Source organism: Ailuropoda melanoleuca, chromosome 6 (assembly GCF_002007445.2).
Source record: "Ailuropoda melanoleuca isolate Jingjing chromosome 6, ASM200744v2, whole genome shotgun sequence".
Lineage (NCBI taxonomy): Eukaryota > Metazoa > Chordata > Mammalia > Carnivora > Ursidae > Ailuropoda > Ailuropoda melanoleuca.
Window position 1 is genome coordinate 85749006 of NC_048223.1, and position 25928 is coordinate 85774933.

Consider the following 25928-nt stretch of genomic DNA (forward strand, 5'->3'; position numbering starts at 1 on the left):
AGGTCTATCCACATACCTCTTCCCCAGATTTCCAATCATGTTTCTTCTAAATCCCTGACCATTGGCCCATGTATTGGTATATAATTGCATGTCTGGACATTTTTCCTTCTAAGTAAAGTGATCAACCACATGCAGTGCTTGAAGTTCTGTCCCCTGGAAGGATTTCCCTTCCCTGCTATCCTTCTAGGCTGTACCAGAAAGGAGCTGTAGTGCTACAGCTGTCCGCTTTCAGATGCTGTCTGCATATCGTATGGAACCATCTGTAAACCAGACCTGAGTCTTCTCTTTCTCTGTCAACTGATTCTAGGGAACCCCCCATGAGGCCATAGTGTAGTTTGGGAGAGAGAAGGCAGTGTAGCAGGAGTGGGGACCATGGGCATTTGAGCCACTTCTTCATGTAACTTATTTACATCCTTAGGGCCTATTTAGGCCCAGTCACATTTATACCACTTTCATTTGATGATGGAATGTTTCTATGCACCTGCAACTTTATGACTTTGTGTGTCAGATAATACCCCATTCATGATGGGCAGCTCGGGTAGCATGGTAATTTGGTGGCCCAAGATTAAGCATTCAATCACTACTAAGACACAGTAGCAGGCCAAAAGCTGTATTTCAAAAGGACAGTAGTTATCTGCAAAGGATGGCAGGGTTTTGCTCCAAAATTGTAAGGGCCTGCACTGAGATCCACCTACAAAGGTCCATTCTAGTCTCCGAACAATATCCCTGTCATTGACACTTCCAAACCATGGGACCTGCTGGGTCATATGACCCACACAGCAGAGCAGCTTGCACAGCAGCCTGGACCTGTTGCAGAACCTTCTGGGCCCTACTGAAAACTAGCAGCTATTTAGGTCACGTGGTAAGTGGGCCAGAATAACACACCCAATGTTGCCTCTAAAATCCAAAGATGCCTACTAGGTATTGTACATCTTTTTTGGTTATAGGAGGATCCAGATGATGCAGTGACTTATCCTTTAACTTAGAAGGTATATTTTGACACATCCATGGTCCTTACTCCTGCACACTGCCTTCTTTCTCTACAATGGTTTATATTCCTTTTGTGTTCCTGGCAGTTAAGGGTGAATTGATGACTGGACAGTGCTATTCAAAGTAGCTTGTACAAGTGTTTGGTATTAGGCCATGGAGAGTTAAGGTAGCTCTTGCCAAAATCAAAGTAAACACATTTCATCCTTCTTCCAGAAATTCTTGCTATCAAAGAAAAAAACTGAGCCAAAATTAAACTTGTTTAGTAACTAGTTGATTTATAGTCTGGTACAAGCTTTTTATTGTGTCACAGGCAGAAAATACTTCATGCCAGAAGTGATCTGCAAATCAAACTGTAAATAACACTGGTGAAAGATACTAGCCTTACTTGTGAAAGAGAAGTCCAGGAAATGAAAAAGATATGCAACCAAATATTACACTAAAGGTGTCCTTATGTAGTATACGAAATAGAAAATTTGCTCTGGGATTGGAGATGAAGAAATTCATTCTGTGGCATTATGGAGAAGATGTGAAACTGTAAATTGAGTTTATCAGGTGAAGAATTTGGAGGAGATCTGTGGAATCAGCATGAACATAGTTCCAGGTTCTTGAGAGCATGAGCTGTATTCGTCATAATGACTGTGGGAAAACCCACGAGTATGTAAGATAATCAATAAAGAGAAGGCCAGAAAAAGCAGTGCTCACTTGATACACTTTGAGGTAACTTTTAATACAACTTCTTACTTTAAAAATGTTTATTAATAAGAAGAATTAAGCAATTATATTGCATTTATAGCAGGATCTATATTTCAGTAATTAAAGTGGCATCTAAATTTCAGTAACTAAATCCTTAATGAAAAAGGATTGAATTTTGCTGAAGAATGCCAGCAAATAAATGTAAAAGGTGTGATAAAATTAGAGAAACATTATTTTTCAAACCCTAAAGAAATTTCTGCTTTATGCCAAGATTATTGTTGCTATAACTGTTAGGTGAATGGGCAATGGGTTCCTAGTCAGTTCTTATTGTGCCAGAGTAACACCATATAAATTATTTATGGTTGCAAGAGAAAAACATACTTGTTCACTGGAGAAATCAAACAGTTATCACCCTAATCCAGAGATGGTTTTCCCATTATTAGTGAGTTGAGTTATCCAGATAGTATGTGTCTGCCTATGTGATACACATAATTGTGCATAATATAGTCTAGCGAAACCATTTAGTTTTAATTCCTCAAGCCATTGCTTACAACTTTCTTTTTATAGGATAAACAGGTGATAGAAGAAAAAGGAAGGAACCAGACAAATTGATACAGTTGAAAACTCTGTAGGAAAAACAGTAATATCCCTTTCACTTGTTAGTGTCCTAAAAAGTTGATGTGGGGAGGTGAAAGTGCTACATTAAAAGAAATTTAACGGACAACTAGATGTAATGTGAGATTCTAAATTGGTTATTGGTTGACAGATCAACTATAGAAGACGTTTTTGGCCAACTGGGGGAAATTTGAATATGGCCTATGTTTTACATGAGGTAGAAATTTACTGAAATGGAAAGATAAAGATCGTTGACTAAAGATAGGTTATAAAACAGTATGTGCATTATAGTCATATATCTATATAGGTGTATCTCCAGAAGGAAATGCACTAAGGTGTTAATAGTGATGGTACCCGGATGGTGAGAATGTGATGTCTTTTATTTTATTTTATTTTATTTTATTTTATTTATTTTTTTTTTAAAGATTTTTTTTTTTATTTGACAGAGATAGAGACAGCCAGCGAGAGAGGGAGCACAAGCAGGGGGAGTGGTAGAGGAAGAAGCAGGCTCATAGCGGAGGAGCCTGATGTGGGGCTCGATCCCAGAACGCCGGGATCACGCCCCAAGCCGAAGGCAGACGCGTAACCGCCGTGCCACCCAGGCGCCCCTGATGTCTTTTATTTTTAAATCTACATTTTCTAATTTCTAATTTTCTATGATATGTGTTTACTATTTTGGAAAAGTTACTGAAAAAAGTACATGTCCTATTCAAAGATCAGTTCGTAACAGGATATGGTTAAAACATAGGATGCTAGAGAAGAGGCAGTAGTGATACAAGGTTTAGGGCGGATTGTAAAGGTCCTGTGTGCCACAAAAGGAGCTTGAGCTTTACTCTTTAGACACTATTAAGCCAGATGAGTGAATGGCCAAATTAAAATTTTAAAAATATTATTTGAAGGGATTTGTGGAAAATGAATAGCAGAGGGAATGACTTAAATCATAATATTTAAGAGGCTGTTGCAGACATCCAAGTTTTAGCCTAAATTTGTTAAATTTAATTGCTTTGAAAATAGTTAAAATTGTGCTTTCTTTCATGCATATGTCCTACAGAGTTGTGTATGTAAAACTTTTATATAGTTGTCTATATTGCATACTGGGCATTTTTCTGGTTTTTTTAATAATGTACATTATCTCTGGTCCTTGAAAAGTCGATGATAGTTGCTTCATCTCACAGCTGAAGAAGTTGAGGCTCAAAAAGCTAATTAGTGGGGCACCGAGTGGCTCAGTTGGTTAAGCATCGGGCTCTTGATTTCAGCTCAGGTCATGATCTCAGGGTCATGAAATTGAGCTGCATAGGGCTCCAAGCTCAGTGAGGAGTCTGCTTCTCTCCTTCCCACTCCTGCACCCCACCCTCGTGGGCTTTCTAAAATAAGTAAATCTTATTAAAAAAAAAAAAGTAGCTAATTAGTGATAAAACCAGGATTTTCCTCCCCTCAATCTTCATGACTCTAAGGCCTGTTGCACACAGTGGCATTCTTAGGAGATTCACTGAGGGGAACAGGGAGAGGAGAATGCGAAGGCAGCCCCCAGCTCCTCACCATCACCTTGCATCCCCTCAGCCAAACCCACAGCTATGGAATCTTTATTAAATAAGCCTCTATATTTAAGCATTCACTTGAACAGTTCTCATTGCACACAGATAAAATTTAAAATTGTAAACTATTTTATTTGGGCTTTGATCTATTTTTTTGTTTTTGTTGTATGTAGTTCAAGGTTATTTCACAGTTTAAACAGCACTTTCATGTACCCTATTTTCTTTATCACAAAGACACTGTGGGACAGAGAGGATTGCAGTCATCTTATTTTAATGGCAGAGAATTGAGATTCCCAGATTTAATTGTTTTTCTCAGGGTCACACAGTTGCATTCTAATGCAGAATGCATTTTAAACTCAGGGCTTTTGAAATTTTCTAGTTTAGTTCCTGTTGCCTAATTTGGAGATATTTAAATAAGAATTTTGATCCTGACCTGGAACATGGGGACATACCCCCCCAAAATTTTTTTTCAGTGGTGTCTTGTCTCCTTACTTAAATTCTGTATACTGTTTCAAACGCTTGCATGTAGGGAAGGGTATAGTTAATAAATGTCTGTCTCCGTTTTCACAAACTGAAAATACACATGTGGACAGCACCCAGGAAGAAACAGAGCTTTACCAGAAACCCCAAACAGAAGCATCACTACCCCTCATTTCTAATGGTGACTACCAGTTTTTGAAAACATAGATTCATTTGCCTGTGTTTGAACTTTATATAAGTGAAATTGTATATACTCTTTTTGTATCTGGCTTCTTTTGCTGAATATTTTGTTTGTAAGTCATCCATTTTCTGTATTCATTCACATTGCTTTATTTGTTCTACAGTTGATAAGCATTTAGCAGTTTTCCAGTTTGGGATTACTATGAATAATGCTGCTATAATATTCTAGTATGTGTCTTTTGGTGAACATATATATACATTTTTGTTGGGTCTATATGAGTGGGGTAGCTGAGTCATAAAGTATGTAGATACTCAGCTTTAGTATATAGTGCAAAAACAGTTTTCCAAAGTAGTTATGCCCATCCATTTGCTTTCCTCCCATTTCTTTTCATTATTTTCCCAGTTGCTTTTATCATATTATCATTGTCAGCATCTGTTTTGACCCTGGGGTAGGAAATGAAAACTCTTAGATGGAATAATGAGAAGAGCATGATGATACCTCTTTCTGACATTTTCTTTGGGATTGTAAAGTATTTGGTCGTGATGATTCATACCCTATCTACCTGTTTAGGGGATGAAAATAAAGAAGTGTATAATAGTGTTTATGAGCGGTCAAGTGTAATATACAAATGTTTTATTTCATTATTTCCTCTCACCTCCAATGTTGAAAATAAAACCAATAATTTTTCCCTGTTCTATTGCTCCTGTCTGCCCCCTACCTTGGTTCTTGCTCTCTGTGTGAGTGAGGGAGTGTGTGTGTGTGTGTGTAACGGATGGAATATTTGAAGCAGCAGCATCCTGGGTGAGTGTACTAAGAGTTAAAGGAGCTGCTGAAATAATGCCTCTTGGTAGCAGAGAACCACGGAAAAGCCAGGGAACTCATGGTTCTTTATCTCCGGACTTCTTTCATCATTCTAGGGGGAAAAACGTTTATGAAATATACATGGAAAACACATATACAACAAAAGGGTACAATTAAAAGAATAATGTGAAACCGTTTGTACTCAACACTCGGGCTAAGAAATGTGAGGCATCAAGAAACTCCTTTGTACTGCTTCCTGATTGCAGTGACTTCTCTTCCAGAATCCAGCATTTCCCTTGTTTTTCTGTTAATTTTTAACTGTCTAAATTTGTAGTCCTATGGATACTAGTTTTGACTTTTTTAGAAGTTTATATAGATGAAATAATACTGTAAGTGTTTCTCTGTGATTTGCTTCTTTTATTCACCATTTAAGGTTCATTCATATTTATATTCTGTTTCATAAATTTTCATTTCTGTATTTTATGAACAATAATTTCTTTGCCCATTTTACTTTTGGTGTACACTTTGTTTCTTTCCAGTTTGCCATTTTTTTTCTGCTATGACAAATAGGATGAACCTTTTCCTGCTACATAGGTGTGAAAATTCTTCTGGATTAACTAGGAGTGGAATTTCTGAATCATGGGACATAGAAACATTGTACTGTAGAAATACCATACTGTTTTCCAAAATTGTTCAATCTGTTTCACTCCCCTTATGTAGCTTATGCTGTTTTCCATTGTCCTACATCTGTGCAATACTTGCTATTATCTAACTTCTTAATTTTTGACATGTGATGGGAATATAGTGATACTTAATTGTGGTTTTAACTCTGCATTTTCTTGACTACTAATAAAGATGAGTGTCTTTGTATGTTTATGGAATGTTTGTTGCCTGGTCATGTATTTTGTGTGTGTGTGTGTGTTAAGAGTTTTTTGTATGTTCTAGATATAAGTATTTTTGGGGTTTTTTTGTTTTGTTTTTTTTATAAAGATTTTTTTCTTCCCTTCTGTAGCCTCCTTTTTCATTCTGTGGTATCTTTTCATGAACAAATATTCTCAAGTCTAATGTAGTTGAATTTATCAGACCTTTTTTTGTGTGTTTTTTTTCCTTTCAGAAGTCTTTAAGAAATCTCTCCTTGCCCTGAGGTTATAGACATTATCTCCCTTTCTTTTCTAAAAAATTAAAAGTTTTGACCTTCACAATTAAATTACAAATACCTTGGAATTGATTTCAGTGTGTGTAAGTGTGAGATAGAGATCCACTTTCATTTTTTTCTATGTGAATAATCGGTGACTTCAGTACTAAAAGTATTAAGAATCCACTGTTTTTCCTCAGATATGCAGTGCCTGTGCATGTATGTGACATTATCCCAGTGTCAAGTAACAGAATCTAAAATTTATAATAAGGCTTGTTAATACATCATCATGGTTCCCTATCTTGCTCTTCTGCTAAAATAACTTGACTATTCTTAGTCTTTCGCTTTTTCATAAAATGTTAGAATCATTTTGTTGAGTCCTATGAAAAATTCTTTTGGGATTTTAATGGGAATAACAGTGAACTAATAGATCAATTTCAGAAAGAATTAACATCTTACAATATTTATTTATTTATTTTTAAAAGATTTTATTTATTTGACACAGAACAGCGAGCAGGAGCACAAGCAGGGGGAGTGGCAGGCAGAGGGAGAAACAGGCTCCCCACTGAGCAAGGAGCCTGACATGGGGCTAGATCCCAGGATCCTAGGATCATGACCAGAGCCGGAGGTAGACACTTAGCCAGCCGACTGAGCCACCCAGGCGACCCACATCTTAGAATATTTAGACTTAGTATCCAAAACCATGATATAAACAGGTCCATTGATTCAGTTTTAAGAATTTTTTTCAATAAAGTTTTACACTTTTTTATTTAAAAGACTTGTATAGTTTTTTTAGATTTATTTCTAGTACTTTAAGTTTTTGTTGCAATTTTAAGTGCTATCATTTTCTAACGGATTGTTGCTGGTTTACAGAAGTACAGTAGACTCTTGATATATTATCGAGTTTGTATCCAGCACCCTAGATACAATTATTACTTACTTAATAATTTACCCATAGATTTATTTGGAATTTTTTAATTTAGATTATTATATAGTCTGCAATAATAACAGTTCATTTTCCTTTTCAGTGTTTGTATTTTTCCTTGCCTTATGGACTGGCTAGGAATTGCAGTTTAATATTGAATTGTTTCTGTCTTGCTGCTGAACTTCACAGGAGTGTTTTCAATGTTTGACTGTTAAACATGATATCCACCGTAGCTTTTTTGTGGAGACTCTTAACGAGATGAAAGAAATTTGTTTTTTATTTTATTTTTTAATATGAAAGTTTTTTTTTAAAAAATTGTCATTCTTACAAAAACATTTTAAGTACTTCAAGTTTCATAATTTTTTTCCCCCTGAACCATATGAGAGTAAGTTGACTGCTGAGTGCATCACTGCCAAATATTAAGTGTGTTTTTCCTACAAATAAAGATTTTCTCCTACGTAACCAAAATGCAGTCATCAAAATCAGGGAGTCAGCACTGATGCATTATTACCATGTAATCTTCAGAGCCCGTTCAGGGCTTGCCATTTGTCCTAATAATGTCCTTTATAGCAAAAAGATCCAATTCAGAATCACATTCTGTTTTTAATTGTCATGTGTCTAGTTTTCTTCAAACTAGTACTTCCTCAGTTTTTCCTTACCTTTGATGACCTTGACACGTTTTAATATTATAGGCCAGTTATTCTGCAGAACACCCCCTAGTTTGGGTTTGTCTTTGTAGCCATGTGATTGGATTCAGGTTACAAATCTTCAACAGGAATGTCACAGAAACGGTGCTGCATTGTTCTCCTCAGGTGGCTCATGACTTCGGTTTGTCTCATTAGTGATATTACCTCCGATCACTTGATAAAGGTATTATCTATTAGCCTTCTCTACTGTGACATTACTCTTTCCCCCTTTGTAATAAGTATTTTATAGGGAGGAATTTTGAAACTATATAAATATCCTATTCCTTGTCAGATTTCCACTTTATTCACTGAATTATTTATGTAATTATGCATGTACTCATGGTTCCTGATTTTATATCATCATTTCTAATCTGTGAATATAATTTACTGTGATGCTCACACTGTCCAAGATTTGGCATTTGAGAACACTTTCAGGTTGACTTCTGCGTGCTTTTGACTTCTTGTACCCATCATTCTCTGAGTACTTTTTTGGCAATGTAAGATAGCCCATTCTTATTTAGTATTTTCCCTATTCCTATCTGGAAGGTCATTTTTTTAAGGAACCCTGGTTACTTGTAGTGGAGAATGATATTTAGAAGCCAAGATTTGGGGGCTAGGTGTGCTTATTGCAATTGGGTTGTCAGCGCCCTTAAGCCTCCTCAAGATGTGTGAGTGTGCATGTGTGTATTTGTGGGTATTTATATGTGTGCTTATAACTTTATTTCTGTATCTGCCTCTATTATTGAAAACTGTGGGTTTGTTCTCATAAGTTTAATTCCAGTCTAAATACAGCATTTCTCTTTTTCTGTATTTATAATTCTCTCCTCCAACAGTGAGAAAAGTGGTTTCTGTTTTCCTTAATATATTTATTCATTTAATCAGTCATCCAGGGTGCAACCAATTTCCTGCCACCGCTGCCACCATCTCCTGTGTAGTTGCTCTCCTCACCCCGTTAAGATTGTGTATCTTAGTGAGATCCCCATACATAGCTTCTTTTCATCCTCAGTGTACACCTTCCTTATCCTTCTTGGGCTCTAACTCCTTGACTCCTTGTCAGCCAGCCCTCTGGATTCTGACATCCTGCACCAGTCTCCCTTCCCACATGGATGCCTCCTTAATCTTATTGGGCTTGATTTCACATGTCAGTTGATGCCTGCACATGGACACACTTCTTGCCATAATTGTTTCTGACACCTGGCACTAGTTCTTTTCCTGAATAGATGCCCTCCTCATGCTGCTTGAGCTCTGGTAGCCCTCTCCAGGGCATCTCATGTGTGTATGCCCACCTCAGTCATCTTGGTCTCTGACAGTCCATACCAGGCTGCCCATTAGTGCATGTGCCCTTCTCATTCCACTCAGGCTTGGCAGATATCACGTTGTTCACCTACTCCCTCTATGGATGTCCTTTTCAGTCTTGTGGACTCTTGACATGCCTGGTAAGCCGCCCCTCCCTGCGGGGACCTGTTCTCTACTTAGGCTTTTTTGGGTAGAGACTTACCTTGCTCTGTCTCACCTAATGGCTTTTCAGGAAGGGAAAAGATAGTGAAGAGGAAGAAGCAAGTTAGAAAAAAAAATTTCTCAACTTCATTAAGGTATATTCACATTCAAATAAAGTATACCCATTTTACATATACAATTTATATGTTTTGATGAATATATCTACAGTTGTATAACCACCACCACCACAATCAAGATAAAGAATATTTCTATAGCTGCTGAAATCCTCTCGTGTCCCTTTTGAGTCAGTCCTCTCTCAAACCTGTTACTGAAGCTTTGTCTTTTCTAGAAATTCATCTAAATGAGATCATCCAGTGTGTACTCTTTTTGTTTCTGGGTTTTTTCACTCACCATAATGGTTTTGATATTCATCTGTTTTGAAAGTATCAGTAGTTCATTCCTTTTTATTGCTGAATAGCATTTTGTTGTGTGTGCATATATATATATATATGCACACACACATACATACCACAATTTTATTTTTATTCATACACCTGTTGATAGACATTTGAGTTGTTTTTAGTTGTGGGGTAATTGGGATAATGCTGAATTTCTAAATATTAATGATGAAAATTAATAAGAATGAATGTAATTTCAAAAAATTAAAATTTGAATTTAGACCAATTCTTCTACTTGTTTGTTGTGTGGTCTTGGACAAATTCCCTATAAAAAAATACAGAAATTATAATAGCTCCTATCTTAGGACTATTGTAAAGAATGCATGAGGAAATTCAAATAACATGCTAAGCATAATGTCTGATGCATAAAAGTAATTAATAAATGTTAGATATTACTAACAATAGTGGTAACAATAATGACAAAAATGTGAAGGTCAAGGGTTTTAAATTGCTTGCATTGCTCAAAATTTTATGTGGCTGCTCAAAAAGCTAATTCCATTTACTTTAGTATTCATTAAATTAGTGTTATTCCATCATTCAGTATATTTTATTAAGCACTTGTTGAGTACTAAGATTGTACTAAGATTGTGGTAATAACAAAGATAAAAAGAAAGATGACACAATTCTTGTCTTATACGTAGTGAATTGTTGTTAAAACTACACATTACAACTGGTTAGTGGTTTTTGAAATAAATTTTGACCATTATAACTAGAATTTTTTCCTAATAAAGTAGAATAGTATAGACACTATCGGGCCATCACATATAGCATGTAGAACTTGTTTTTTAATGTGATATCTCTATCTGTATGTCCACTATCAACTCATCCATCCTTATTTAGATATATGCAGACACACACATACATGCACAGATATTCATGAATATGTATGTTTGGTTGGATTATAAATTATTTATTATGGGTTATGGTTCCCCCCAGGATGAACCTGTTCTAGTACATAAACAATGCTATACTCCAAACTCCCAAGATAATAAATCATAGATTTAAATTGAAATTAGTGAAATGATCACTGCATCAATAAAACATTAAATCATCAGTAAATATGCTGAAAGATGTTTGTGACATTTTATAAAGACTTCTGTAAAATTTTGTATAAAAGATTTGAAGAAAATACCTATGTTCTATAGGAAGGCTAAATGTTGTGAAAATTAACTTACTTCATGGATATTGATGTTGTAACCAAGGCAACTACTTTATACTCTAGGAGAACATATAAGCATTAAGTAATTATAAAAATGATATGTTACGAAGGGCAGAAGATAAGATACAAACTGTGTATGATTGGAACTTATAGTTCTTCCCAGTATTATTTTTATAGATGTAATACCATTTCAATCAAAATCAAAACACCTTTGTGGTATTCATGAAAGTGACTCCACAACTGTTAACACCAAAGAGCTTACTCTTTGTGTTCTTTGAGAAAGATGAAAAGAGAATGGGGAGTGGGAGGGGAGCTCTTTAGAGTAGGATATAATACTGACACAAATAGGAACATAAAGCAGTGGAAAAGAATAGAAAATGCAGACATATGTGCTGAGGTATCTACTAAAAAACAATTGGACACAAAAGGATTTTAAAGGAAATGTTGAGGAAAAACTCAGTAGTATAGAAGCAGTTACTTAGTTCATACTATAGTAAACAGGTGGTTTGGAAAGGTTTTTTTTTTAATTATAAAAATTAGAAGAAATTTACAACTAATAATTTCAAGTGACGAAAGAAATCTATAGAGAAGGATATCCTGACTCAGATATATATAATTAGGTTCAGTATAAAAGTTGAAACAGGAAATTTGTAAATACTTGCTTAGAATATTACAGACCTGTCCATATGTAACAGTGTTCTAGTCAATTGAAATGCCAGCTTTTTCTGTTTTAAAAAATATCTTTTTCCCAACCATTTGTTAGGATCACCTCGTCTCTGAAGCTCTTATTGAAAATCAGGCTTTATAAGTTTGTGTTTTAGAAATCCTCTCAAATATAGCTTGAATGATTAGATGTTAAATCCCATAGATGAATTACAGCATTACTCAAAAATTATTCTCAGTGCACATTGTAGAGTCTTTGTGATGTGATGTGATTGTTCATCCATATACATTTGTTTTTAAAGAAACAACTTTTCAAAAAGAAAATGAAAAAATCAATCTCTCCTCTTCCTCTACTCCCTTTCCTAGGATGCCTCTTGTGATTGTGTTGTAGCATATCTGAAAAACAAGGCAGCTTTGTTGACATCACTGATGATGCTTGTCAGCAGAGATTGGTCAACGCTGCCAAACTTTTTTGTTAGTCATTTCAAGTATCCATGTCCATTGCAGCTGCTCTGGAACTCATAGGAAGATCCCAGTTTTTGCAAACTCATGGAAGAACCACTTGGGTAAGATGGAGTTTGTCATAGGGTTTTCCAATAAGTTAATATGTGGAAGAATCATAATATTAGAACGAAAGTTTACCTTGGTGCTATGTTAAAAGAAAAAAGTAAAAGATGACTTGCTGACAGTAGTCTCCTAATGCTTTTAGAATAAAGGAAAGTTTATCTATCTTTTTGAATCTTAAATAAAATGTGAATGGCACAAGAGTTAATTAAGGTTAATTGTATTTAGAGTTCAAAAATCCTAACTAGAACCCATAGAAGCTTCTGAGACACTTCACTTAGTAAAGCGGCCCAGCATACTTGGATAATCAGTTAACTATCAATTGCTTATTTTTCATGCAGTGGTGTGTTATAGTTATTATGTATTTTTGCATCTGTGAGTTTGTTAAATATGTTTATGCAAAATGCTTAGAACAGTGCCAGCATTGTTCAATAAATGTTAACTTCTTAGTATATGTAACATGAAGCATTGCATGCATGATTGTTATTCAGTGTTTTTTAGAAAGAGAAGGTTTTCTGTCCGTTTTATGTTTTTCTTCCCCCTCTAATGCTTAAAAAAGCTTTTCCTAACCTAGACTTGGGTACTTTTCATTTGAGTCAAAGTTTAGTAGGGAGTACTATCATTGGTTAGTGTCAGAGTTATTTGAAGGGGAAATGGTTTTTATTAATTGATTCATTTGGAGATTTTATTCATGATCTTTAGGCTCTTGTACTCTGATGGAAATAAATTTTTCCCTCTTTGATTGCCTAAATCTAGACTGCTAGACTGTTAAAAAAAAAAGTGGAATTTTTTTTTCTTTGAGGCATAGCAGATAACTTAAACTTTAGTAACTCTCAATTGTCTTGGCCTGTACTATAAACTTATGTTACTTAGAATAATATTTTTTTCAATTTTCAAAAATACTGGTTTGTGTATGGGCTTTCATTTTTTATTGATTTCTAGTCTTAGTACATTAATAAAAAAGAGCATCTATATGATGTAAGTTCTTTGGGATGTGTCAATATTTGCTTTTGTGTCCTGAAGCAGGGGTTGGGAAACTTTTCCTTAGAAGGCCACATAGTAAATATTTTAGCTTTTTTGGGCTAGAAGAAAAATTGTAGCTCTTATGTTGATATTTATAAAATCATTTAAAATGGAATCATTTAAAAATGTAAAAGCCATTCTAAGCTCATGGACTATAATAAAAATAGACATCTGGCTGGCCGTGGACCATAATTTATTATTCCCTGGCTTAGAGTATATTCAATTTTTGTGACCATTCTATGTTTGTTTGAAAAGAACATATATTCTCTATATTTTAGGTAGCAGTATATTTATTATATTAAGCTTTTTAATCGCATTATTTATATCTTATTCATCCTTACTAAATTTTTGTCTTTGATCTATGAAGTGTTAATTTCCTGCTATAATTACAGATTTTTCAGTTTTTTTAATGCTGTTAATTTTTGTTTTAGTATCTTCAGGCTATTTTTTTAGGAATATAAATGTTTGTGATTGGCGTATCATCTTGTTGGAGTGTTTCTTTGATCACTAAAGTCTTTTTTATCCTCATTAATACTTTTTATCTTTAGTTCTACCTTGCCTCTTGTGTTATAATAATATCGGTATGTCAGTTTTATTTTTCTCATCATTGTTGAGATTTGTCTGGTGTTACACTCTCATTTCCTTTTAATTTTTTTTTTAATCAGGTCTTTTATTAATTTTCTGGGGCTGCCATAATATGGTACAACAAACTGTGTGACATATCACAAGAGAAATTTGTTCTCTCAGTTCTGGAGGCTAGAAATCTTAAATCTTAAATCTTAAATCAAGGTGTTGTCAGGGCCATGTGCTCTCTGAGGGATCTAGGAGAGGAATGTCCTTGCTTCTGTAGCTTCTGGTGGTTGCTGGCAATCACGGGCATTCTTTGCCTTCGTGCATCACTGCTCTCTGCCTCCCATCTTCACATAACCTTCACATAACCTCTGTGTGTGTGTGTGTGTCCCCAAATTTCTCTCTTCTTACAAAGACACCAGTCATATTGGATTTAAGCTTGATGCTTAATCCATTATGACCTCAACTTGATTACATTTGCAAAAACCCTATTTCCAAATGAAGTCACATTCCCAGGTTTTGGATTGGCATGAATTTCTACAGGGACACTATTCAATCTAGTACAGCTCTTTTGATGTATAACTTACATGCACTAAAATTCAGCCTTTTTTGTGGTATAGTCTATGAGCTTGACAAATCTGTACCATTGCATAGGTATTACAGTCATCCCCAAAATTCCACCTCCCCCCCTTTTTTTTTAACTTTTACAGTCCATCCTTACACCCACTGATAGCTCCTGGCTCCCACTGATATTTTTTTTATGTCTCTGTAGTTTTGCCTTTTCAAGACCGTTATATAAATGGAATCATATATAGGCCTCTGAGTCTGGCTTTTTTCACTTCCCATGATTAATTTCAAGTTCATTCATGCTGTCCTCATGTCACTAATTTGTTCCTGCTTATTGCTGAGTAGTATTTCGTTGTATGCATGTATCATAGTTTGTTTATCCATTAACCGAGTCAAAGGATATTCGTGTCACTTTCCAGTTTTGGGCATTTATGAATAAAGCTTCTATAAACATTTATGCACAGATTTTCATGTGTACATGTTTTCATTTCTCTTGGGTAAGTACCTTGGTGTAGGATTTCTGGGTTGTATGGTAAGTATATATTCAACTTAAGAAATTACTGAGCTTGGGGCGCCTGGGTGGCTCAGTCATTAAGCCTCTGCCTTCGGCTCAGGGCGTGATCCTGGTGTTCTGGGATCGAGCCCCACATCAGGCTGCTCCGCTGGGAGCCTGCTTCTTCCTCTCCCATTCCTCCTGCTTGTGTTCCCTCTCTCTCTGCTGTCTCTATCTCTCTGTCAAATAAATAAATAAAATCTTTTAAAAAAAAAAGAAATTCCTGAACTGTTTTCCAAAGTGGCTCTCTGATTTTGTATTCCCACCAGCGATTAACGGAAGTTGCAGTTGTTTTGCAACCTTGCCTGTGCCTGGTATTGTGTTTTTCAAAAGCCCTTCACATAAATGTGTAGTTGTATCTCACTGTGGTTTTAATTTGCATTTGCCTAATGCCTAATGATTTTGAGCATATTTTCATGTACTTATTTACTATTTGTGTACCTTCTTTGGTGTCTGTTATTTTGCCCATGAACAAAAATGTTGTCTGTTTTATTACTGATTTTTTATAGTTCTTTATGTATTTATATGTAAGTACTTTAGCAGTCATGTAAATGATGAAACAAATGAATATTGAAAAAATGAAATTTGCTTTTTAGGCAGCTATGTACCATTCTGAGTTAATGAAGTCCGTTAAAAACCCTAGAACTTCACATTATCATTATTTTTACTGTCATTGTTTAAAAAATAGCTAACAGTTTATAAAAGCGCTCTATGAGTTAGACATTATGCTCAGTATTTTACCTGAATTATTGCAAATATTTTCTCCCAGTTCATAGCTTCTCTTTTTATTCTGTTAATCGTTTTTTAAAGAGCAGAAGTTCTTCTCTTGAAGTCAAATTTGTCAGTATTTTTAATGGCCATTTCTGTGGTATCATATTTAAGAAATCTTGGCCCAATCTAAGGTTACAAAGATTTTCTGTTTATTTGGAGAATGTTTATAGTTTTAAGTTAGCATATAGGTCTGCAGACTGTTTTGAGAATTTTTGTATATGGTATGAGGTATGAGTGAAGTTAATTTAATTGTATACGGATGTTCTAATACCGTTTGTTGAAAAGACCATCCTTTCTTTATTGAATTACTTTGGTACTTTTGTCAAAAATGCCATTGAAGATATATGTGGGTCTATTTCTGGACTCTGTTTTGTGCCTTTGATCAATGTCTTTTTGCCAATATCGCATTCTCTTGATTACTATAGCTTTATACTAAGTCTTGAAGTAATATGTTATCTCCCAGCTTTATTTTTAAAAGTGTTTGGATGTTTTAGTTCTATTGCCTTACTGTATAGATTTTAGAAGCAGCTTTTCTATTTCTGCAAAAAATTCTGCTGGGAATTTGGGGGGGTCAATGATCTGTAGTTAAATTTGGAAGAGCATTGACATTTCAAAAATACTAAGTCTTTAAATTCATTAACAGAATATGCCTCTCAATTTATGTAAGTCACCTCTGATTTCTTTCATTGATTTTTTTGTTTTGTTTTTAATGTAGAGAGTTTGTCTAGGTTTTGTTAGATTTGTACCTAAATATTTCTTTTTTTTAGAATTTTAGATTTTGATTTTTTTTTGTTTTGTTTGTTTTTTATTTCATGGATTTTGGTTTAATGTAAATAGAAGTAATTTTTAAATTTCAGTTTTCAGTTCTTTACCATAGAAATAGTACATTTTTATATATTGACCTTGTATTTTGTTACTTTCCTAAATTCATGTATTAGTATTATTATAGATATTTTGGGAATTGCTACAGCTAAATTATATTACCTGAATGGAGATGGTTTTATTTCTTCGTTTCCTCCTTTTTTATTTCTATTTTTCTTGCCTTGTTACACCAGGTAGAAACTCTAGTATAATAGAATACCTGTTCCTGGATTTAGGGATAAAACACTCAGTCTTTCACTTAATATGATGTTAATTTTGAGGGTTTTTAAGTTAGATTTTATCAGGTTGAGCAAGTTCCCTTCTGTTCCTAGTTTGCTGAGTTTTTGTCATGAATGATGTTGAATTTTGGCAGAAGCATTTTCTGTATCTGTTGGGTAATCATATAGATTATCTCTTAATATGTGTAATCACATTGCTTTTTAACTATTAAATAAGCTTTACATTTCAAGGATCAACTCCATTTGTTCAGGATCGTTTTTTTCCTTTTCATATATTTTTGAATTTGATTTAAAGATGTTTTGTTAAGGACTTTTGTGTCTTTAGGACTTTTCATGAAGGATATTGATATNTGTCCATTATGTTTTTTTTTTTTTTCTTTTTTTTTTTTCTTTTTTTTTTTTTTTTTTTTTTTTTTGAGAGGGAGAAAGGAGTGGGGAGGGGCAGAGGGAGAGGGGGAGAGAGAGAGAGACTCTCAAGCAGGCTTCACACGCAGCATGAGCCTGACATGGGGCTGGATCTCACAACCCTGAGATTATGACCTGAGCTGAAATCAAGAGTCAGACGCTTAACTGAATGAGCCACCCAGGTGCCCTGATCTAGAAGTCTTCTTATACTGTCGTTGTTATCAGGAAAGTGCTAGCCTTTTTTTTTTTTTGTAAACAGGATAGGGGAGAGGGAGAGGGAGAAAGAATTTTAAGCAGGCTCCATGCCAGGCTCAATCTCATAACCCTGAGATCATGACCCTAGCCAAAATCAAGTGTTAGATGCTCAATTGACTGAGCTGACCAGGCACCCCAAGGCTCATTAACTTGATTTGATTAATTTTCTAATTTAACTTGATTTATGTTTTCTCTAAGAGATTATGTAGAACTGATATTATTCCTTTAAACTTTGGAAGAATCTGCTAGGAAAACATCCGGCCTTCAATATTTGTTTTACAGGTTTAAGTTATAAATTAAATTTATTAATAATCAGAGATCTTCTCAGGTTGTCTGTTTCATTTTGGGTGAGTTTTGAGTTTGTGGTTTTTGAGTAATTTCTCCATTACATGTAAGTTGTTAAATTTGTATGCATAGAGTCACTCATAGTATTATTGCCTTATTACTTTTAATGCCTGAGACATCTGTAGTGATATCCCTGTTTTCATTCCTGATGTATGTTTTCAGTGTCCTGGTATGTGTCTGATTTGTGCCTTCTATCTTTGTTCTTTGGCAGTTTCACAATTATCAAATAACCAGTTTTCATTATTTCTACTTCTTGATTTTAATTTCATGAATTTCTGCTCTTTATTATTTTTTTCTTTCTGCTTGTTCTGTGTTTATTTTGCTCCAGTTGTGGATTTGACACCTTTGTGTTAATGTAAGCATCTCCTACAGCAATTTTCCCTCTAGGTAGTGTGTTATTTGAATTCCACAAATTTTGATAATGTGGTATCTTCATTTTCATTCAAATCAAAATAATTCCTTATTTGCCTTAGGTTTCTTCTTTGACCTATGGATGATTTAGAAGTTTGTTGTTTACTTTGCAGGAGTTTGAAGATTTCTAGTTAAATTCCCTTGTATTCAGAGAGCATGCTTTGTCTGTTTTCTATTCTTTTACATTGAGATTCTCAAATGTGTAGATTTATGTGTTTCACCAGATTTGAGGTGCATTTGTCCATTATTTCTTCATTTTTCTTTTTTTCCCTCCACCCTTCCTTCTGTGACTTTAATGATACGAGTATTACTACATTTTTCGTTCTTGTCCCATAACTCCCTCAGCAGGCTCTGTTCTTTTTTTTTCCTCTAGTCTTTTTTCTTTTCATGGCTCAGATCACATGATTTCTGTTGATCTGTCTTCAAGTTCAGTCTGTTATCTCAAATGCTGGTATTCAATCCTGCTAGTGCATTTTAAACTTTAGTTATTGAATCTTTTCAGTTTTAAAATTTGCATGTGTTTCCACTTTATATATTCTGTTTCTTTGCTGAGACTTTCTATTCCCTTCAGGAGTTCTCTTTTACTTTTAGAGAATTTTTATAATAGCTCTTTTAAAATCTCTTTCAATTAATTCCAAACTCTGTCTTGTTTTGGCATTGGTGTTTATTGATTGTCTTTTCCTGTGTGAGTTGAGATTTTCCTTGTTGTTTGTGGGTTGAGTAGTTTTGGATTGTATATTTTCACATATTTTGTTATGAGACACTTAATTTTGTTTAAATGCTGCAGAGAATACTGTGGGGTTTCTTGGGGTTTTGTTTTTTGTTTTTTTGTTTTAATTTTAAAGCAGGTAAACACTCTGGTTGGATTCAGGCTATAATTTCCAACTAGCCAGCCACCTTTGGATTGTGGTTGTAATGTCAGTTCTATTTCAAAGCCTTTGCCATGCTTGTCAGATCTGTTCTTAGTATACATCTTTCAGAGGCTAGATTGGGTCTGGGCAATGGTCTTAGTTTATTTCTCAAAGTCTTTGATATAATGTTTAGGATCAGATTGAAGCCAAGTGCTGCTGAGGGGTGAACCTAGAAAGTTACATAGTACAGCTGTCTGGAGTCACTTTCCTGAGCTGGTACTTCACGGGCTCCATGATATTTTCTCTTTACCTGGGGCTCCCCTTTTTGTTCCTCCACCCTGAAAGCTGATGTTTTATTTTTCCTGTTCTATTACTTACTTTCCACAGCTATAACCGTGTCCAAGACAAAAGCAGTGTATACTTGTATTGTGTCCCATTCTTTGGGGTTCCTGCTTTTCAGTGGGCAGGAAGATGATAATTGAGATGTTTGAAAATAAGTCAGATTTTACAGTTCCTCTTTTCTCAGATATATATAGTTTATATGTAGGACTGTTTTTATATGTCAAGGTATTTACAGCAGAGATGAACTTTTACTGAGATGAATCTTGTAAAATTTCTTTCTTTTTTATTTTAAACATTTAATGTGGCATTCTAAAGACATTTGTAATTCATTAGGACCTTGTCTTCACTCTCAGGTCAAATTCTTAATCTCTATATGACATCACCAATAAAAATATAATTTATTTATTTTAAAAATTTGACAAATGCTTTTTTTTTTGCTGTCAATCAATATTACCTATTGAACTTTACTAAATATACATTTGTAGACCCCATACCTAAAGATTCTGATTCAGTGGGTGTACAGTATAGTAAATAAAGAAGAAAATGACCTACATGCTTATGTCTTCTACTTTAACACTCTTCTTTTAATACAGGACATTTCTATGGTCTAGGAGATTTCCTCAGGACAGATATGTCTGAGGAGGATTATGATGGTAGCACTCTTGAAGGTTGTTGATTCAGTGGGTATCCCAAGGCAGTTAGGTACCATCTGAACAAACCAGGTGTCCAGCCACATGTTTGTGCTGCCTTTGTCAGGGGCTCAGTCCCTCAGCATCATCCCAGGCATATTCTTTACTGGTTCTTCTTTCTCAAAGTTATCTGTGAATTATTCAACATGGCATTTCTTAGTTGGTTATTCCTAACCAGTTCAGCAAGGGGTAGGCCTTAATTCTTATCTTGTCATTTTTGTTACTGCATTTAAGGATGAGAAGTTTAATTTTTTCACCTTCTTTGAAGTGTAGCATACATTCCAGTAAGGTGCTTAAGGTATACCAGTCTTAAGTGTACAACTTGAACTTTTCATATGTACCTATCCACATAACCACCATACAGTCAAGACAGAAGATTTCCAGCATCCTAGTAGATTCCCTAATGCTCTTTCCCAGTCAGTAGCCCCTTTCCCCTGAGTCAACTCCTGTTCTGATTTCTAGCACCATAAATTAGTTTTCCTGCTCTGAGTCTTCATATAAATAGAGTCATGCCATGCGTATACTCCTGTCTAGTATTTTTAATCAAATGACTTTTGTGGCCATGCCTTGTTGGGTTATTATCTCTGACTAAAAAAAACCAAACAAAACAAAACTCAAAAAACTATATCTAAACTAAAGCAGATTTCATTTGACTTTCATTTTGTATTTTTTGTAGGTGAGATAATCTTCCAATTTTCTAGGAAATTTTCCATATTCCTTTTCTCACTCTAAAACTTTCAGTGGCTTTTTGCTTCGTCCACTCATATAGTATCTTATTTATTTCCACAAATTATTCTTGCACTAGCTCTCTTTTTCCCTCTTCCACATTTTCTTTTACCTGCGCATAGGGATGAAAAGGAGATTTCTAAAATCTTATTTCCTGTTTGTTCTTTGCCATGCTAGCATTTGGTTGGGGTGAATTCAGGTTGAAATGAGTGTCTGCAGTTTATTGTATTAATCTCATGTTTTCCTTCTCTTCTGACAGCATGATGGAAGTGGTTCATTGCATGATATTCAGCTCTCATTGCCGTCCAGTCCAGAACCAGAAGATGGTGATCAAATATATAAGGTATGATTCAGAGTCATGCCAAATTTTTCAAAATTCTTTTTTATTACTAAAATTATAAAGCAGTAACAATTAAAACATTTAATAATAAATGTATTAAAACCTGAGGTTCTGCTGTGTTGAGTTTTAATTAGATCTGCTTTTAACTTTTGCTCCCTTACTAAGTTAAAATGATATCATTGTGGTACTTTAATTTGAATTTATTTTATCAGTTGGATAATTACGTGTCTCCCTATTACCGGTGTGGGATTCTTTTTCTTAAATCAAGAAATTATTAAATTCTTTTTGATAATTATGAATAACAGTTTTTAAAATATAACTACCAATTAAAATGACTAACATGTACTCCTCATATAATCACAACATTGAAGAAATATACAGAAAATGAGATTAATTTATCTTTTTTCATGCTTAAAAGTAATAGTTATAGAAAACAGAAGCATTTTAGTTTTTGAAAGTATACTTTTTATAAATCTCATTTTTAGTTGAAAAAAAGCTCTTTTCTAAAAGGGTGCCTGGGTGGCTCAGTCGGTTAAGAATCTGCCTTCAGCTCAGGTCATGATCCCAGGGTCCTGGGATCGAGTCCCACGTCAGGCTCCCTACTGTGTGGGGAGTCTGCTGCTTCCTCTGCCCCTCCCTCCACTCATTTTCTCCATCTCTCGCTCTCTCTCTCTCAAATAAATAAATAAAATCTTTTTTAGAAAAAGAAAAGCTCTCTTCTTTTGCAGTTATTTCTGAAGTACATATTTCTTAAGCACACTAAAGCATTCTTGGTTTAACGTTTCCAAGTAAAATTATTTTTTCTTTTACGTTCTATTTTCAGGGTTTGCTAGTCAACAAATAATCTTGAAATATTGGTGGCTTACTGTGACAAAAATGTATTTCTCACTTCTTATTTTTCAATATGTCACATATTGACTGTAGATCAGCCGGGACTCTATGCTTCTTCATTCTGGGACCCAGGCTGAAGGATCAGCCCCTATCCTGGGACATGCTTTTGTACCTGAGGGAAAAGAGCATTGGCAGAACCACATGTGGATTCTGCTTGCATGTTGCTTATTTCACTTCCAACAAGTAGCCAACGCTGGTATTAGAGGTCAGAGAAGCCTAATTTTCTCGTAGGATGTGGGATGACTTAGTGGGAACAAGACTGTATATAAAACAACCAAAATCAAAAGAATATAGGATTAATAGTCACATCTGGTTATCTAGTCTTAGTTTTTCAACATATTACCTTACCTGTTCTTGCACAAATTTCTTCCCATCTCTGTGCTTCCATTCTGTTGTGGGTATATATAGTATTGTCAATTAGCAGGTCTGCAGTAAGACATCTCTTTTTTAAAAAAACTTTTACATACACACCAGTTGAGAACCATTGACTTAGATGGTCTCTGATTATCTCTCAATTTTAAGTTTTGTGACTGACATTTTTAAAGTAAAGTTGACTTTTCCTGCATTCTTTTTTGTGAAAAATTTTTACATATAAAATAATTTTTTTACAGAACTAGTGTCTGTTTTTCCTGTGTTCCTTTGTAGTTTGTTTATATATTTAATGTTACATGATAAATATATTGTTAACAGTATACAGTATTTATTTCTTGTCCCTATTCCATTTCCTTCCAAGCAGGTCATTCCTAGTCTTCCTTCTTTTCCAAGGTGAGATGCTATAGCTGATAATGTCTCCAGTACACTAGACTCTTGCACTTTGATGATCAGATTCCCAGTTATGTCCCCTGTTCATCCAAGATGGTTTAGCAGTACAGTTTCAAATGATACAAATATGGTGACTTGTGTCATGGCAAATTTAGGGTCTAAAATCTCCATTGGACCTGCCATGTCTCTAATCTCTCTTTTATCTCAAGACAGCTCCCTCTCCCATTCCCCTGATGAGACTAGCTCTCTTCAGGCCTCTCTTCTCAGTTTCTGAAGGTGGGCTTGTGTTCATCAAGCAAGATCTGCTACGTGCCTTCTGACTTACCTGTATCTGTTACCATTCTCATTCACTTTGTTCTAGTTATAGGACAAAAATAGCCACTGTGCTGTGGAAGACCATCCTTTGTTAGATTCTTGACTATCTTCTGCTGTGGTGTTAAGGACCTAACTACCACCTCCTCCTTTCATCTCTCTTCAGTGTGCTTTCTCTACTTTCTCTTTATCCTCAGTTTATAAATTTTTTTTGAAGATTTTATTTATTTGACAGAGAGGGAGACAGCCAGCAAGAGAGGGAACACAAGCAGGGGGAGTAGGAGAGGAAGAAGTAGGCTCCCAGTGGAGCAGGGAGCCCGATGCGGGGCTCAATCCCAGGACCCTGGGACCACACCCTGAGCTGAAGGCAGACTCTTAATGGCTGAGCAACCCAGGCACCCCTCAGTTTATAAATTTCTGTATCATAAATTTGTCATAAATTCAGTAAACCAAATAAACCTTTCCTTGACTCTCCTTAAACCTTTGTCCAGTTAACATGGAAACCTGGAAAGATGAAAGCAGCTCCTTGATTTTTATGTCACTTCTCTCTAAAATTCCTTATACTCCTTAACATTTTCACATTTTCCCATTTCCTTTGTAGGTTCCTTCTCTTTTTTAGAATAGAGATTTATATATTTTGTCCAGTTCTCTTTGAATTTTTTACTGTATATATGACATATGTGTTGATAACATATACAGTTTCTCTTTCATACTTGATGATCCATTTACCCACTGAACATTTTCACTGTGTGCCACCACAGGTACCTCTAATAGTATATCTAAAACTCACAAATATTCCTCTTTGGATGTATTTCTCCTCTTTTATTCTCCATTTCTTTTGGTGGCACAACTAATCACCATATCACCCAAGCTAGCAATATGGTAATCACTCTTGACTGCCCCTTGTGCTCCTCCACATGGAGACAATCACCAAAATCTCCTAATTTTGATTCTTGCTCTTCCTCCTTCTCCCTGTTATCACTCTCTTGGCTCAAGCTCCTACGTCATCTGAAGTATTACATCTTGGTAACAAGTTCCCTAGCCTAATTTTGTTGTTGTTGTCAAGTTGGTTCTCTAAACCGCTGTCAAAGACATCTCAAATGCACTGTCACTCCCCTGGTTTATTAGGCCATGCTTGATGTTCATGGCTTTCTATGATTTAGCCCTTGCTTAGTTTACTAACCACATTGGTACCCACTGTTCACTATAGCCTTTGTGTGACAACATCATTGCTTGTAATTCTCCTATGCTATGCTGTGCTTGCCTTCATCTCTGTATTGTTGTATGATACTGAGAATCTCTTACTCTAAAATCCAAAGCCTGATACACTTCTGTGTCTGAATTCAGAACTTTTTACTCATCCATCCTTTAAGAAGTCACTGGAGTTACCTATTTCCTGATATGTTTTTGCCCATCTTCATGTGTAAAGTCCTTAGAGCACTCTCTGTCCTAAAGTTGAGTACTATATACATGTTAGCTATTAATATGTTATCACATTGTATTTGGATTTCATTTTCAGGCCTCTTTCCTCCAACACTGGCAGGACCTAGCAGTGACTGAATGATGGTTACATAGTATTTCATCAGATTGCTACATTGTATTTCAGTTTCCCCCTTTTTGGACAATTATAAATTTGTAAACTTTTAAATAATACCTTGTTGTGGGTTTTTCCATACTTAGGATCATTTCTTTGGCATAGTTTCCAGGAGTGGGACAACTGAAGCAGAGTACAAGCATTTTTATGACTCTTCTTTGTAAAGCCACATGTTTGTTCAGAAAGACCAGCTTTGAGGTCTGATAATGTACCATTTTTTCCTGCAATTTTGTTAATCACACTGAATATTTCTCCCACCAACTTAATACCTATAAAATAATACCTTATACTTGTATTTGCATTTCTTCAACAAGTCATGTAGAATATTTTACTAGTTATCTGTATATTTGTGAGAACTGGTTTATTTGTTTTGGGGCCTAGAAAATGATCCTGTATGTTTGAACAGGCTCTTAATAATCTTGAGTATAAATCCTTTGTCATATTTGCATAGGTTTTCACCAGCTTTTAGGTTTAATGTTAATTATATAGGTGCTTTAAAATTTTATATAATCAAATACACTTATCGTTTCTTAATAGCTTAATTTGCCACAGAGCTTACAATTGTATCCTTCATGATCTGCAATCTGATTCTCTCTTTTCTTGGTCCTGATTTATGATTAAAAATATTAAACTCTTTAAATTCATCTGGAAATCTTTTTTTATATATAATTAACATTCTTGTCCCATTGCAGTATACATAACAGCATTAAAAAATCTTTTCTTCCCCATTGTTTGTGATGCTTGTATGCTATGTTAAACCCTTTGTAAAATGTCTATTCCTGATCTCTTGTTAAAGAGACTGCAATATTTTGTGTTTGTTCCAAATTATCTGCAAGAGATGGCATACTTTGCTCAGTAACAACATATTATAATTATTTGCTTACATATTTTTCTCTCCAGAAAGATATATCATTCATGTATATATATTCTTATTTCCTTGCTTGTACTCTTTCCTCAGTAGATATTTCTGGATAATTGAATAGTAGTAAACACAATGGACTAACTATAAGGTAATGATAGTTTACACTTGGAAATGTAATTGGATTCCTGCTTAACTTGACAATAGGTTTCCATTTAATACTATTAGGAATTTCTTATA

General features: G+C 34.9%; 1 protein-coding gene across 9 annotated transcripts in view; it reads left to right on the forward strand.

The window, feature by feature from the left end:
• Positions 1–25928, forward strand: part of CCSER2 (coiled-coil serine rich protein 2) — a 170539-nt gene that overhangs the window by 101669 nt on the left and 42942 nt on the right. For 7 of the 9 annotated variants that reach the window (XR_004626187.1, XM_019795458.2, XM_011219940.3 and 4 more), the window contains one exon: positions 21190–21273. Coding sequence is in view for 8 of the 9 variants with exons in the window: in XM_019795458.2 (XP_019651017.1) it covers positions 21190–21273 (84 nt within the window). In the remaining variant the exon portion in view is untranslated. Of the gene's footprint in view, positions 1–5411; positions 5721–12124; positions 12325–21189; positions 21274–25928 lie in introns of those variants that run through there. The other 2 variants (XM_034662799.1, XM_019795459.2) reach the window with 2 other exon arrangements.